At 30.7% G+C, this 16,476-nt stretch overlaps 1 protein-coding gene across 3 annotated transcripts in view; it reads left to right on the top strand.

Moving 5' to 3' along the window:
- The first annotated feature begins 13,641 nt into the window (after positions 1–13,641).
- Positions 13,642–16,476, top strand: part of LOC108692109 — a 39,065-nt gene continuing 36,230 nt past the window's right edge. For 2 of the 3 annotated variants that reach the window (XM_018200252.1, XM_018200253.1), the window contains exons 1-2: positions 13,642–13,655; positions 14,396–14,575. In XM_018200252.1, the coding sequence (XP_018055741.1) occupies positions 14,434–14,575 (142 nt within the window). In that variant the 5' untranslated portion in view covers positions 13,642–13,655; positions 14,396–14,433. Of the gene's footprint in view, positions 13,656–14,395; positions 14,576–14,898; positions 14,947–16,476 lie in introns of those variants that run through there. The other variant, XR_001931953.1, reaches the window with a different exon arrangement.

Raw genomic sequence — 16,476 nt, 5'->3', positions numbered from 1 at the left:
TATATATATATATATATATATTACATATATATATATATATGTAATATGTACATAAATAAATTGCATGTTGTATATTAGATTGCATTAATACTAATTGTAGTATCACTCTCATTACCTTAGAAATTTGGAGATTGTCTTTTCTTTTTATGTCTCAATATTTATACATTATTTTTGAGATAATCTTTAAGATGTTATGCTAATAGGTATATATAATTAGTATAAATAATGAAGAAGTGTGATAAAATTACAGAAAAGAGAAGTGTCTTAATTGAATCGCCGATGATTTTGACATATAATATATTGTCATGATTCTGAATAATTCCCAATAGATTTTAGCCGGCGCTCGTCCTTTATTAATAAGGTATTAAAAAAAAAATATTATTTTGCTACATACGTATTAAGGTCTACCTGACTGTCCCTTCGCCGACTAAAACCTATTAAAGGTTACTCAAGATTATGACCTTGACAATATATATATGTCAAGATTATCCAGCGATTGCTCCTCTTCTCGATTGTTTTCTCTAGTATATTACTAAAAATGTTAACATAATTAATATAATATAATATAATTAGTAGAATCCGTGCACACGCAGATTATACGCTGATCGACCGAGTCGATCGTAGCATGTTCTTCATGATTCTCTCCATTGCCACTCGCTCAAAGCCGTGGCGAGTGATGGCGTTACGGCTATAGGGGATGAGGTATAGTGGGGACAGCTAGCTAGATTAATATCTCAAAATATTAATCCTGGCCCTAATAATTAATGTGAGTGAAATTATGAATAAACAGATAAATTTATAAAGATAAGCAAAAATATTTATTTGTAAGTGTACCACGACAAATTAAATTACTTAAAAATTAGCTTAGCCCGTATCTATATATTGAGTTATGCTGAAATATTCTTATTCGCAGTGATGACATGAATACTTTGCAGCAATCTAAGACCCGTTCATTCATGAATTTCTTGGTACCTTTAATCTTTAGGTAACCATATTGTGAACACGGAGCTAAAACGACATCATTTCATATTGTTACAAATTCATCCGGTTTTTTAAATCATTCAACGCGTATTATGTACAAGATAAAATTCTGCATTTGAATATCTCACATATAGACCGTGGCAAAAATAATGCATTATTTATCGTGACCTTTGCAACACTATGTGAATAATATTTTGTACGATTAGTAGGAATGGAGAAACTATAATCACAAATATCATGATTTTAAGATGATTTCTTGGCACATATAGAATCATCGAAGTTCCTTGTATATAAAGTTACTGCAGATCAATGTATTCGAAAATATATTCGATCAGATCGCACGTTTTTCAAATTATTCGCGGTTTAAAAATACTTTGAATAATATACAATTTTGAAAACTTACGAATATATTAGGTGTGGGAAAAAGTTCGTGGCGTTTTTTTAATGCCATCTAACGGGAAAAACGCCACGAACTTTTTGCCACCGAATATGAAACTTATAAAATTAATTATACAGAAACTTATGAAATCGTTTTTGTAAAAGCGTTCTTCTCTTTGTCAAAATGAATTTTAGATTTTTTTTAGCATCATTAATTTTCTCGTATGCCCAATTATTTACTTGTAATTTTATTATTTATTACAATGATGTAATAATCGATTAATGTATCATAAGTAGCTTACTCTACTTTCAACTTTGATTTCTTTTAAGTGCCGTATATTTTACATGCGCCTTTTTGAAAAGTTTCTTAGCTGCTTACGAAAAGTAGTTTCTTAAAAATGTATTCTATACTTGCATTACGGAAATATGTTTTAATATGCATTCTAATCACTTATTTACTATTGTGTACTTACATGACAAACGCGCACACATATATGTTCATGTATACGTTGAAAATCGAAATTGCCTACTTGTTGCACACATTTTCTTCTGATACCTTCCATCTTTCGTGCACCTGCAAATTGTTTACTGGAGATAGCATATTTTAACTCTATTATTTGAAAATTTATTTAACATTAAAAAATTGTACAAAGTTTTTGTACAAATTTTATGTTTCTGAATGCGATTTCTAAAAGAAATGTCATCGTTCAGCCGCATTTTATTAAAATTAGGAATTATTTTATATCAGACACAAATAATAATATATAATCAATATTTAAGGAAGAAAAGATATTTAACTATAAAATACCACGAATTATATAATTCGTATGAGTATATACATATAATTATTTCCTATTTATATATATATAAAATTACAGAAAAGATTTGCTCTTGATATCATATTGTGAGGAACGGCAATATACTCTCTCTCTCTCTCTCTTTCTCTCTCTCTCTCAATATCTCTCTGTCTTTCAATATAATTCAACGATATAAATCGTGCTTGCACATAACTGTTTATTAAAGAAATATCTAATCATTACAATGCCGTATTGCGAGAAACAGCGATCCATGGATTTTGTTATTCATTCGTGACATTTCTGTTGCACATAGTGCTGCGAGAAACGCACGACTCTTTGCGGTTGTCTGGCCTTTTACCAGACGATTCCCGCAAAAACGCGATAGAACGTTAAAGTTCACGAACCGCGATAGTAGTTGGCTGCATCCTATTTCTGATACAGCTATGGTTATAATCAAGCAAAATAATTATAGAATAAATTATAGTAGCGAGATAGTGAGACCTCCTCCGTTGTGGAATTTAGGAACAAAGATCGGCATTCAGTGCACTCAAGCAAGGAAGGTTATTGCTTACCCCCACGCATACTCTTTAAACCGTTATATTGTACACGAGCATTCAAATGTCATTCGATGAAGAAGAAAGAGAGATCGTCTTTCATGGAGAAACAATTCTCACATTGTCTCCGAGATTGCCAAATCGATCAGTGCTTTCAACATTCTTAATTTCCTTACTTAATTTTTTTCTTATAGATTTTAAATAGAAGTTAAGACTTTTCGTTTGCAAATAAATAAAGTCACATGTATTGTAAAGAGGTCGAATTACACAAATTGTGATTCACAAATTCAGCCGATAGATTATGATTAGAAAATTTTTTGAAAAGCTATTTTGCCAGATTTCGTTTTATCCTGTTCAATGATAATATAGGAAGGACCTCTACGGGCGTCGCGTTACGTTGTCATTGTCATCTTTAAGCACAAGTATTTGATGGATAAGTGAACGAGCGTACTTACAACGTCGTTCACAGGAATCCCAACGAAATTCAAGCCATTCTTTCACTTGACAACCCAACCGAATGTTAACCCTGGTTTTACGAGCGTTCCCATTGGCCTGCGGGCCATGCGAACTCGGCTAATATAATACGAACTTATAACCAAAGCCGAAACCTAGGAGCTCACTCTCGCTTTTACGATCCAGCTTGTTTTTAAAAGTTATCGTTATTTTGCTCACTTTTGGTCGAAATAGTTTGTTCCCAGACATAAATGAGTTAAAGGAAGCGAAAGTCTGTGCGCAGGGCTACACCTGAATTGACAAAATATTTTGTTCTCTTTCTTTCAGAGAAAGAGAAAAAGCGGGAGGGAGGGAGGGAGAGGGAGAGAGAGAGAGAGAGAGAGAGAGAGAGAGAGAGAGAGAGAGAGAGAGAGAGAGCTGCAATACATCTGCATCTACAATTTCTCACTGAGATAAAATCATAGCATAACTGTAAAGTTTTTTTACGAGAATAAATATGGAAAAGAAGGAAATATTCTCGTGAATAGCATATTTATCATTGAACTTTTTCTCATCGTGGTATTTTTGTTCGCGTAATTTTTTCTAATGCGCAGCTATTGCATATTATTTTGCATTGTTTTCGAAAGTAATTTCTGAGATAAAAATTTATTGTCGTATCTGAGAAATTACTGAGAATATTGCGGGAATTTTACTTTTCTTTATACATAGACTCCGAACTGTCGAGCTGATAATAAACACGCATTAATTTACAGTGCGCGCACGCACACACACACACACACACACACACACACACACACACACGCACACACACACACACACACGCGCGCGCGCGCGCGCATAAAATAATCACCAGGGTTAATTATCGAATTTACATAACACATTTTCATAGTATTGAAATCGATGATAATGAAAAAGCAGCACAACATCCGATAATACGAAAAGTCAGCACTTGCTGTTGCGTCATGGAGATGTTATGCCTCAACTCTAGGGATGATAATGACGAGTACATGATTGTAAAGTTTACTTTTACGAGCCTAGCATTTCGAGACATTGAGTAGGGCTTTTAATAATGTATCGCTCATTGTTATTACGAAGCGGCTACGTGGCTTATGAAACTAAAGCGTGTTCTCGATGATTACTTCAATTAAATAATAAGTTCGTTAGCTCTTGCACTTAACATTTTCAGACATAGAAATAAAGATATAGAATTTCTTCTATATGATAGTCTTCCTCACAAGTATCTTGTATCGTCTTATTTAGTTTCAGTATAATTCTTCTATTAATAATATTAAAAAAATATTATTTTGAAATTTTTCGCATTAATGTTTGTATAAATGTTAAGCACATATTACAGCCTTTAAATGCTTTTGTACGAAATAGAACTTGTCAGTAAATACTTAGTACATTCAGGTAATAAAAATTGGTAACAATTTGTGTAATCATTATTTGAATTATATCCATTGTAATTAATACTATCAATGGTAATAATTTTTAACATTTTAACAAAATGTTTTAACAGCAAAAAATGTTTAATATCTGAAACTAATGCCTGAGAAAACGGACTTCGTCAACAAACTTAAGAAAACAAAAATTTCACCTTATATTATATCTATATATTATATTCTTATATTATATCGTTTATATCTATTTTATTCTTCCGAAAAACAAAAATATACTTATTTGTTGGATGTTTAATTGCAAGCATTTGATTAATTATAAATATTACAATTTTTATTATACTTTCTTTGATAAATATAATTAACTAATTGTCTCTTAAACTAGTTTTCTACAATTGCTTATAATTAATCTTGCAATAAATTGTTTTAATCGATACACATATTTTAACGAAAATATTAAATATTACAATTTTGGAACTAACTCTATTAATTTCATGCTTTTTTATTACTTTATACTATTGTATTTAGTTAGTAAGCAAAACTTGAAGATGTCTTGAAGAAAGAGAAATTTAAGCCACAGATTTTTAACTGCGTGTGTTTTATGAATGGATCTATCATCGTTCTCAGAAAGTTAATCGCAGAAAAATAATTGCGGTTACACTGAAAGAAACGGAAAAAATTCTTATATTCTCATATTAATCATCACGAGACTTTTATGATCGTTAATTCTCTTTCGGTATGGATTTCACCGAAAATCCTACTCGTAAATCTCACACGGACCCTAGTGTTAGTTTCCTTTCTTGCTTGGTTATAACGCGTGGTGATTTCGTTTAAACTATCATTTACAAAATTCATTTTTTTGCGGGTCTTTTGATCAAACTGAGAAAAATAAATTTATTACGTAAAACATTTTAAAAATTGAGTTACAGACTAATCTATCAGCTATGTATGAGCAGATTACCTCTTATTTCAGATAGATAGCGATTATTTTGAAATTTTCGTGAACACAAACAAGACTTATTAGACTATGGAATGGTATTATGTATTAACTGTATAGCGAAATATGAAATATTACATATTAAATGACTGGCGAATTAATAATAATCTGAGAATTCCCAAGGAGCTAAATAATACTTTTTGAAACAAAATTTTCTATAATTTTTCCTTTTTTTCGTATTAATTTTACTATTTTATATAATTTATTAATTTATTTTTTGTTTTTCTGAGTTGTTATTCTCAATATATATTTATATTTATATTTTTTGACAAGTTTAAAGGAATAATGATACAACTTTTATTGATATTTTCTTCCGATTTGCATTATTATAATTTTCCATGTCAAAATTATAGGATTTATAATTTCGATTTTGATGCTACGCCATTGATGAATTACTTATCAATTCGATCAAGATATTTATAGTCATTTCTGCGCGCAAAGCGCTTATTTTATGACTATCGTACAAACACTATTAACAAGCAATAAGTTTGTGATTAGTTTGAAGTGTATAATGACTGCCCATACGTAGAAGAAAACATCTTGGTGTATATCGCTGAAGGATAAAGAGAATATAATTCGCGATTAAAACATCGCCAGGGCATGGACGGATTATATTGCGCTATCAGTTTTCACACAATGTTTAACGACAGTTAACGTGATTCATTATGATTTCGCAATAATGTAAGATTGATAATATTAAAAGCGACAGAGGGCAGGCGTTAGGATTATCTGTGTTATTATATATTAAATGTGTTAATATATAAAAACATGTAATAATAATATATAAACTGCTTGACTTAAGGACAGGATTTTATTCTTATCAAAATACTATTATGTTTGAGAGATTCCATCAAACAATCTTGTCTATTTAAAATATATATTGTTAAATAATTATATTGAGGAATTTTTATATTGTATATTTTGCAAAAAATCCATTGTAAAATGATTCATTAAATATTAAAATCGCGCGTCATTTTAAACTTATTAAAATAAAAATATATATACAGAATGTTCGGTAAGTTTTGACCATTGCAATGGTAGAAGACTTTTCGATTTAGTTTAGTTCATTTTATCTACACATTCTATCATACGAGAGCCTTGTCAAATCTTATTAGATACGCTGTATATATGCATATGTATGCATATATAATGTATATGTATGCACCTAATGTATACTGGTATTCACCGAATATATTTTAAGGGCGTCATATCCCTGACGAAAGTACAAAATACGATTCGACAAACTAACACATCGAATGGATTACGGTGGAATTTTTGCTTCGTTGACTTTACGATTATGATACAAGCGTCAAAAGACTGTTAGACGAATTCTTCGCGTTAGCGAGTCGAGTGGTTCCCGCATCAGTTTGACTCATCTCTCCTTCTCTTTTTGAAACCACCCTTTGTCCCGATCTTAGTTATTGCCATCGTCGTGTTACTGATGCGAAAGTTACAATTCACTGGCGACGATATAATCTACAGTATAACCTACAACGCACCGACCAAAATTCGATTTTTCACCTTCGTTTAACGTTAGGCATTGTGGCAATACATTAATACTACGAAGATTTTTATCTTCCTCTCGACTCTGTTGTTGTTAAACATCCTTAGCCAATGGGAAAAGAAACTTTAGGTGTTCCTTTCGTTTTACGGCTATGATGTCTTTATCAAACGCGCCCGATTATGATGTTCTTTCATAGAGCAGATTGATTTATCTCGTTTAACTGTCTGCAAGCTGTAACACAATGCGTCCCAATTTCTTACAGCACGCGATGCTATGATTAGACAGATGATTAAACGTGAGCAGAAAGCTTTAAGAAGAAATTATTCAATTTGAAATGTTTTATAGAGCAGAACATTATTTTAGCAAGTCGTTTTGCGTATGGATTTTTAGTTTGGTTTATTTTAATTGAATTAATCAAATTATCCGAAAACCAATTATATTATGAATTTATTTTTTAAATTTAATTTTTTAAATGTGTAATAATAATATTGTTGTATTTTTATAATTAATTATATTACTATTATGTTACTTTTTAAAACAGATTTTTCTGAAGATTTTAAATGAAAAATCGAAATATATAGAGAAATGTAATATGTCAAAATCTTAATATGCGATATTTTACAAGTTAGTTATCTAAAGTTAGTTATTTAAATGTATAAACCGCATAAATCGGTTTTGAGGGTGGTTTAGCCACGGATAGCAGGGCATGCTTTGGCACCTGATAGCAGGATATTTCAATAGAGAGGAGGGTGGTGTGCAGGGTGGATAATAAAGTCGGTCACAGTCTAGCGAGTCGAGCCGGTTCTCTTTTACGAGCCATAAGGTTAAATGATCTGTCTTTTTCTCCTTTCTCATACCTCTTTTTCTATACGGAGCAGTGTACCACTATTACAAAAATATCGTAAAATATTATAATGCCCAGTGGTTGACAACGATCTGACGATAGTGTACACACTTGCATACAAACGCTCGTTGTAAGCGCGATGCATCTCTTTTTCTTTTCAGACCATTCCTCTCGATCGATGCTTACTCGATGCGAATCATAAAAAATGTTAAAGGAAGGAATTTACGGTAGAAACAGACCAGAATGCTTCATTTTCATTCTCGCGAAGCGCCACGCGAGCCAACTTCGCGTGTCCAAAGAGTCCTAAAATCTTTACGATCTTCGCCTTCTCTCTTCCAAGAGGGCAATGATCTTCACGGCATCTCAAGCAGTCTCCGGGTGTGTTTATGGTTTCTTCGTCTCGTTCTCGTCTGTGTCTTTCTCTTTCTTGTTCTGCATTGTACGTCGTTCGCACATCAGTAGATAATGTCGTCTCTGTGTAGTAATATGTGCATTAAACGCACAACTATTTTGTCTCGATATCCGTCAAGCATGTCATCATTTTCTTTATTGAAAGTTCAATGATAATAACATCATCTGGTTTCTTTCTTAGAACTCATTATGATTTACATTAACTCAATTTGTTTCTTAAGTCTTAAGCTATTAATTAATGGATGTTGATAGAACCAATTTTTATTACGAGAATATATAAAGGATAAGATTTTTCTTTTAAATTTAAACGCAGGTCACGCATGTGAAAATTTCAATTCTTTTATTAATTTTTTACTGCTTTACTACTTCACTTATTTGATTTCATTTTTACTCTAACAAGTCTGTACAAACGAATTAATATTATTATTAATATTATACTTATTATAATTAGATTATTTTAGAAACATTTGATAGATCAAATCTAAAACGGAGAATGTGTCTGTTTTTCTAAAATTATATTATGTATACATAGTTATGTAAAAAAATATCAGCTTGCAGAAATATTATTGCGGAACATTTGATTAATATAGACAGATGTTCGCTTTATATATTCGGAGAAGGGAAGCGTTTATTTTCACGATGGGTGTTTTTATGGTTTCAAGTGATACGATGTTGCAAACGTATATGAGTGACATTAATGAAAAAATGTCATCCTCTTCTATAACGCCACCCACGTCTAAGCAATCGACAAAATTACATCTATCACATCTATCTTTTCTCTTAAATTGCACGATTACATCTATCTTTTCTCTTCTTTTTGTTCATTCGCAAATCGAGAGTATGCACGTTGCTTACTCCCCTTGTGTTTGCGCCACAGTGGCTGACGAGCAAGGATTTTATGCGAACGCTTGACAGGATAGAATTTTACTGCTTCCGAAATGTCGTGTCTCGTAAAAGCCGCTGCGTTCACGACCGTTCCTTCATTCGACTCTTTCCGCTGGAACTTATTGCAATTTCGCGTTTACTATTTTTATAGGCGACGAAAGAATTGTTGCAGAGTCTTCGGTTATATTTATTGAAATAATGTGCTTGTGGAACGAGAATGGTATTGACAGATCGGAGATCTATAGTTGTCTCTATACTATTTGATATATGTTTTAATAATCAAATGTTCTTGTTCTTGCGTAAAAATAGTTATTCGTTTTAGTTTTAGATATTCTGAACTATGAGTGTTATATATTTTAGTTTTAAATTAATGAATTAAAGATAACTTATTTAATGTTAGATGCTATTATATGTTCATACATATAATAAATAGTGCGTCTCTTCTCGACGAAACGAACTCTCGATCGTATCATGACGGCGACGCTTGGTTTCGATTACACGTAGTGACACAACGGTATCATTGCTACAAAGCTCGTTCTCGTATCAACCCTTGTGGCAAAGTCGTGTTCAATGCTATGCTGGACCGCGAGCCACATACGAGAGAGGGAGGTTTGACCATGTAATATGAGCTCCTCATTCGTGACAAGCTCGAAATATGCAGATTCTCTCGACTAACGAGTTAAAAAACCATTACTGCTATAGCTGTTGCTACGTTGGATACTTTTGTCGTCGACGTACCGGTTTATTACAACTAGAAGCGTCCCTAAAATGTAATACGTCTTGTAAATATTTTTTAGTCACTTAAATACAAAATAGAAAAAATATAGAGTAAATGTTATTAATTATTCTTTTTTTTTCTTTTTTCTTTTTTTTACTTTATTCTTATGTTTTATATTTTCCGTTGACTTATGTAACTTGGAAGTAGTTTATATTGAAATTGTTCGAGCGCGAGAATAGCAGGATTTACGACTGTCCGGAGGTCTTACGATCCTTTTATATGAGTCGAACGCACGATTTACATTCGATAGCAACAAGAAGTAATAATGACTTTGGGGATTAAAATTTGCTGGTGGCACGATTCACCACATAGAGTCGAACTTTCAGATTTTTCGGGTTCATGTTGATCCCGTGATATTTGAAACAGTTTTACGAGTGGCGTTTCTCATAGTTAGTTTTTTATAACACATATTTCGATCTTAAGAAATTTTTCATGGCACGAGTTGAGAAATACGATGTTTTATGAGGATCTAAGTCGGCGGCACTATTTACCTTGATTAGAAACGAAACTGATACCAATTTAATAAGCTCTCGTGTAATCGAAGAATTCATTGTTATACGACTTACATAATTATCATTATTAGCTGAACAGATCGGAGCTAATTGTTACTTTTTTATGATCTAATTACGATGTGTCGATAAGAATAATATAATAGGTAACATAGATGCAATCAATAAAATTCAATTTAAATGGCAGTTGTTTGACACAATATTTTATTTTTTTTTTAGCAGGTAGGAAAAAAATAAATATTAAATGCACATTCTTTATTTATTTATGATAACATATCTTTATAACGCCGATAGAATTCTGATAAGATTATGTTTTTATATTTTAAGTCTTATTTTTATTACGTTTAATAACATTTTTATTATATATCTTAAGACGACTTAAGATAATATCTTTCCATTTTAGAAAGCACGCTTTACCTTGGACTTTAAAAGTAACGTATTTATTTATCTTATTGATTTTTTAAGGATATCTCAATGAATGATAACTTATACTGATTTCAAGTTTTTGATGTAAGATGCACTTTTCTTAAGGTGGCTTCTAATGGCAATATACAACAATCAATATATAACATTAATAAATATTAATATTATACACACATACATAATTATCCATATAACGTAGACTAATATTAAGTGAATATAGTTAACGTACATTTGTCGTGTCTAAATGTAGAACACGTATCTCCTTTATGTAGAACAAATATATATCTATATATTTTGTGAATAATTTTATGTGATAATTTTCCATTTAATTAAGCTATAATTAGATACTGGTCCGTTATATTCTCTGAGTAAGTTCTCTTAAAGCTATAGCTTTCTCCAATCCTATATTGGAAGCAAGAGCAAACTTGTTCATTGCAAGTTATTCATTCGCGTTTGTGTGTGTTTGCTAGATTTTATTTAAACGTACCATTTAACTTCTGAATAATAGGATCTAAAACAAAATGAAAAGAATTACGAGAATAGAAAATTAAGGTTAGTATCAAAGATACTTTAAATGTAACTATATGATTGCAATATGAAATTATCTCTGCCGGCTAGTGTTTTACGAATGGATCATGTTTCTTTGTAAGAGCCTAGTCAATATATAATCAAAGAATAAGGACAGTCATTCATAACAGTTGTCATCGTCGCGCGATATAAGAACTCTTTCTTCACTTTAGAAAGACATATCCAAATGTCATCAATCTCATTTCAGTTCTGCATTTAACTATACACATCTCGGTTTCTCTTCTACGAAAGGATTCGGTCAGATAAGAAACGAATATAAACGTATCGTGACGAAATATGCACAACAGCTTGTCGTGTCATTCACGGGACCAAATGATATCGTTCGTAACGCTCCTCACATTACGTAATCGAACCTGATTCGATAATATGAGCATAGATTACTGAGAATCGCATAGCAATAGAGTGGCTTTAAATCTGATAATGTCTTTCTTTCAGTTGATATATGAAAATTATAAAATACAGAATTGCTGAATGCATATCATTTAAGATATTTTTTTATATATTTTTTATTTGTGCACTAATTTGTAAAAGGATTCAATATTAAATTTGTTTCTAAATATGAATATTGGAAATTGTAGCTTGACGTTTTAGGCATCTATTATTACATATTTAAAGTTTTACCAATGACAAATTAATTTGTTGTATAAATCCTTTTGTAAAATATTGCAAAAGATACGATTTAGGTAACCGGTCACCTAAATTGTACTTGTAAGTTTTTAAAATCATATTTAAAAGTATTGAATTTATGAATAAAAATAATTAAGAATATGAAATTAATAAACGGAATTATTAATTGATTCCATTTATTTTTACTCGTTATTCGTTACAAATAACTTTTTCAGTAAATAAATGTAATAGTAAAGTGACTTTTTCAATCTTAGCACAATTTTAGTGTGGAGTTACTTATCATACAGTTATAAAAAATTGCAACGTTATTACCAAATCATTTATTATAAAAAAATAATGACTAAAGTAATCTCTCATTCCTGTTAATTAATAATATAAAATATTCATGAAGGTGATTAATATATATTCAGCAATTCTTCATTACAACAGGAGAGGAAGGAGTCTATTAGAAGGACTTTATATAATTTATTGAATTAATATTTATATAATTAATATTTATATAAATTTATATAAATTTATATTAATATCCTATAAATGGGAACGTCTCAATGATGTGAAGATAAATTTTTATATGTAACGTAAGCTGGCTAATATTTTAATATAATTTTCTTTGTGATTCGAAGATTGAAGTAGAATTTCAATTCTCACTTCTATTCTTTTTTTTACATGTATGTAACTAAACTTAACAGCACACATGGGTCCGATTCAATTTTAAGATTCTTTTAAAGAACTCGAAAAATTCTGTAAAAATACACACATATTCTTTAAGGTCTCTACTAATTTTTATTAAATTATTCTGTTATGTAGACATTGGAAAAAAGTTCAGAAAAATTATGAAAAGTTTTTGCACCAGAAAATAAGAACTATTAGAAATGGCATACATACGAATAACTTATGTATTCTCCTTTACGCGTATTATAGTCCATCTCATGCAAAATGGCGTCGCACGGTGAAAGTTCGTGGTAAGCAGTAGATAGTTAGAGAACGGAAATAAGAGAATTTCTGAGTAACAATTTCCTCTTTGCTTTGTTCTTTTACGATGCAAAGTGAATAAAAAACGAAAGAAGAATTTCTTCAGTCGCCATGTGACGTGGTCACAAAGTATTATATTGATAGGAATATGGCGGCAGGTATTGTACTATGTATAAGAAATTGAATCATTTCATGAAATTTGTATTCAGAAATTGTACATCTTTTACGCTCATACAAAAAATTTTATTATTGAAAAACCTTGCAAAAGAAACATTACATTAAATATAATCTATCTGGCCTATAATTAATATAATAATACAGTGATATAATAATACAATTGATATACTATATAATAATTTTGCATAGAACATTAATCTGCCAAGATGATGATGCCTCTGTCACAATCAATCCTAATCAAAGTTTGGTTTTTTTGTTTTATAGATACAGTATTATACTATGCATAGCTCATAAGTATCTAACAAAATTTTGAGAATTATATGAAACATTTACTATGCATGTATAAAGAGTATAACAATAGATTGTCGCCTAAAGAAAATGTCTATCGGAGTAAACTTTAATACATAAGAATATATATGGCCAATGCTCTTTTAAACAGTATTATAGTTCAGTGGGCCAACGCACCTGCGCGCGAACTTTAAAAGGCACGCTGCACCCCTTCTCCATATCAACGAGCTCCTCGTCCCTTTCCCCGTAACCCTTCCTTGTCTCGGCTCCTCCCCCATCGCTCTCTATTCTTCCTCTCTCGCTCTCATCGTGTGCACACGCGCGCACAGCAGAATGTGGTTGGCCAGGTACACCTGGGCGCGTAAAAGGAGGGAACCAACACCAAGCGTTCCAGCGGCACGGCACTTGCATCGCGCCGTTGTCTATTCCGCTGGGTCGTACGTATCGGGTTTTCAGCGGTAGAGGGAGAAAAAGGGAGCTATCGACATTAGTTGGGAGTAGGACACAGTATAGGTGTTCAAGAGTAGAGTGTCGAGGGCATGAAAGGGGCCATTTCCTTATTTTAAAAACGATCCGGGAGTCTTTAGTAGGCGGAGTCACAACTACCAGATGCGCCACCATTGGTTGCCACAATGTCTAATATATCATAACGTAATTGTCAGAGAACTGGTGTCCACGATTCTATTGGCTTTAAAACTCCATTTATCTTTATATTCATTATTAATCCTCTCCACAGATTCCTTTAGTTTAGATAAAAAAAATACATGCATTTATTCAATGTGCTGCTCACATAATATATTTCTCTCACGTTTGAATTTTTGTTGTATTTCAGATGGTCTTTCGAGTTTACTGATATATACATTGCAAGAGATGTACAAATCTTTTACAGTATGGCGTAGTCCCGCCAAGATAGAGCGAATCTTGTGCATTCTCGTCAAGTATGCTTATGAAATAGATTCGAGGATCAAATTTAACGGTTTTTTGGAATCTACTAAACACTGGATTTTTCAAGGTAAGACATTTTTCAATTTTTTTTTTATTAAGATAAAAAAATAAAGTAACTTTTAAAAAAAATATTATCAAACACATATTAATTTTCTATTTTCATTTTTAAATTAATGACTTATATTAATTACGATCTAAATATTTTAAAAATGTATTTTATTATATAGCAATGAATGATAAATATAACTTATAATGATGTTAAGTAAAATATTTAAAATTAAAGAAGAAGATTTTTTTTATTTGTTATTTATATGTATAATAAAAAGAAATAAGTATTGTACGATAAATCCAATATTATAAAATATTAATTCGAATTTTTCTTTCTCATAGCTACAATAATTCGTCATTCGAAAATTATTCGCCAGAATTTCGCGCAGAATATAATATTATTATGTATAATTATATATTTAATATATTATCCATTTTTATTTAAATATTATTTATTTCCACCTTGAGAATTATATATAATTTCTAAATTTTTGAAACTTAACACGTTCTGTTAATTATTGTTAATTATCAAAATTCGTAATTAGATTTGATTACTTCTTGACAATGCTTTTGAATTCCATGGAGTAGTAACAAGATTTGATTACGCTTAAACTAAAGTGTAAATTGTATGCAAATTTATGCATTCGAAAATTGATACAAACTTAATTGGAATCAGCAACAAGAAGATATCTTAAACATTTGCGGATATCAGATATAAATCATCGAAATTGGCGTAAATACTAAAAGTACTTTAGAAATTATAATTTTGCTGAAAATTGAAAGCTTTATTATTGTTATATTCAAAAGACTGCAACAATTTTTTTAAATCAAGAAATTGTGTTTTATAATATCTAATGTTACATATATTGAACTGTATATATTTCATGTAAAACAGAAATATTTGCAGAAGGAATTACAGTAAATAATTTATTCTTTGTTTTTAAATTATTTAAATTTTGACTATGAATCGCACATGTTTATTTCCTTCTCTCAAGAGCCTTACCTTTAATATGAACTGCGCATGTATCTGACATCCATAAGAAAATACATTCGCATAAGTTATCTTAGAATAGAATTTTGATGCAAGCTGATGCATGATAAACATTAATAAAGTATTCGATTAATTATTGCAAAATCATATCTTTATCGCAACACACGAAGACAACTTTGAAAAAGATATAAAAAAGATCGATGAAAAATCTTAATTTTTTCATCTTAGAAGAAACAATCTCATCATTGAAGATAATACCTTATCATGAAAATCATGCAACATGTAAGAACATATTTAATATCGTAGTGGTACATTTAAAATGCAATTTGCAAATTCTACTTGCACACCCGATATTTTTAATTCCACTGTCGTCGAAACTTTCACTTCGTCGAAACGTTTCATGGAAAAGTTTCTTGTCCGCAATGCCAAAGTGGATAATACATGAATAATATTATTTATGATTTTCTACACCTGAAGATCTTTTTCTTGCATCGAAAGTCCTATTTGGAACAGTGATATTGCGAGAAAATAATTGATGATTTTATATAACTTTGCTGAAAAAAATGATTTGGTTGAAAATCGATAAACCAGAATCTTCTGGTTTGTTCATTTTCAACCAAATTTTTCCCAGTGTTTCATAATCAAAATAAAAAATAACATTACTTACAAGTAAGGATTATGTGCAAATATAAATAATAAATATATGAACCCATTTATTTTCCATTATTCACTTTATTGATGAAAACGTTTCTAAAGGATTATCGACAAATTAAAAATATTTATTTGTGGGACCTAAGTGAAGAGTTGCCAATAATAACAGTTTATACATACATACGACTATATTAGAATGCCTGACGTACAAAACTAACATATTACTATTGCCACTTAAAATATTCCGCAGTAAATATGCGAACTGTTGTGCCAAGCAG

The sequence above is a fragment of the Atta colombica genome, unplaced genomic scaffold (genome assembly GCF_001594045.1).
Source record: "Atta colombica isolate Treedump-2 unplaced genomic scaffold, Acol1.0 scaffold58, whole genome shotgun sequence".
NCBI lineage: Eukaryota > Metazoa > Arthropoda > Insecta > Hymenoptera > Formicidae > Atta > Atta colombica.
The sequence above is the reverse complement of the archived record's forward strand: the minus strand, read 5'-3'. Positions and strand labels throughout refer to the sequence as shown.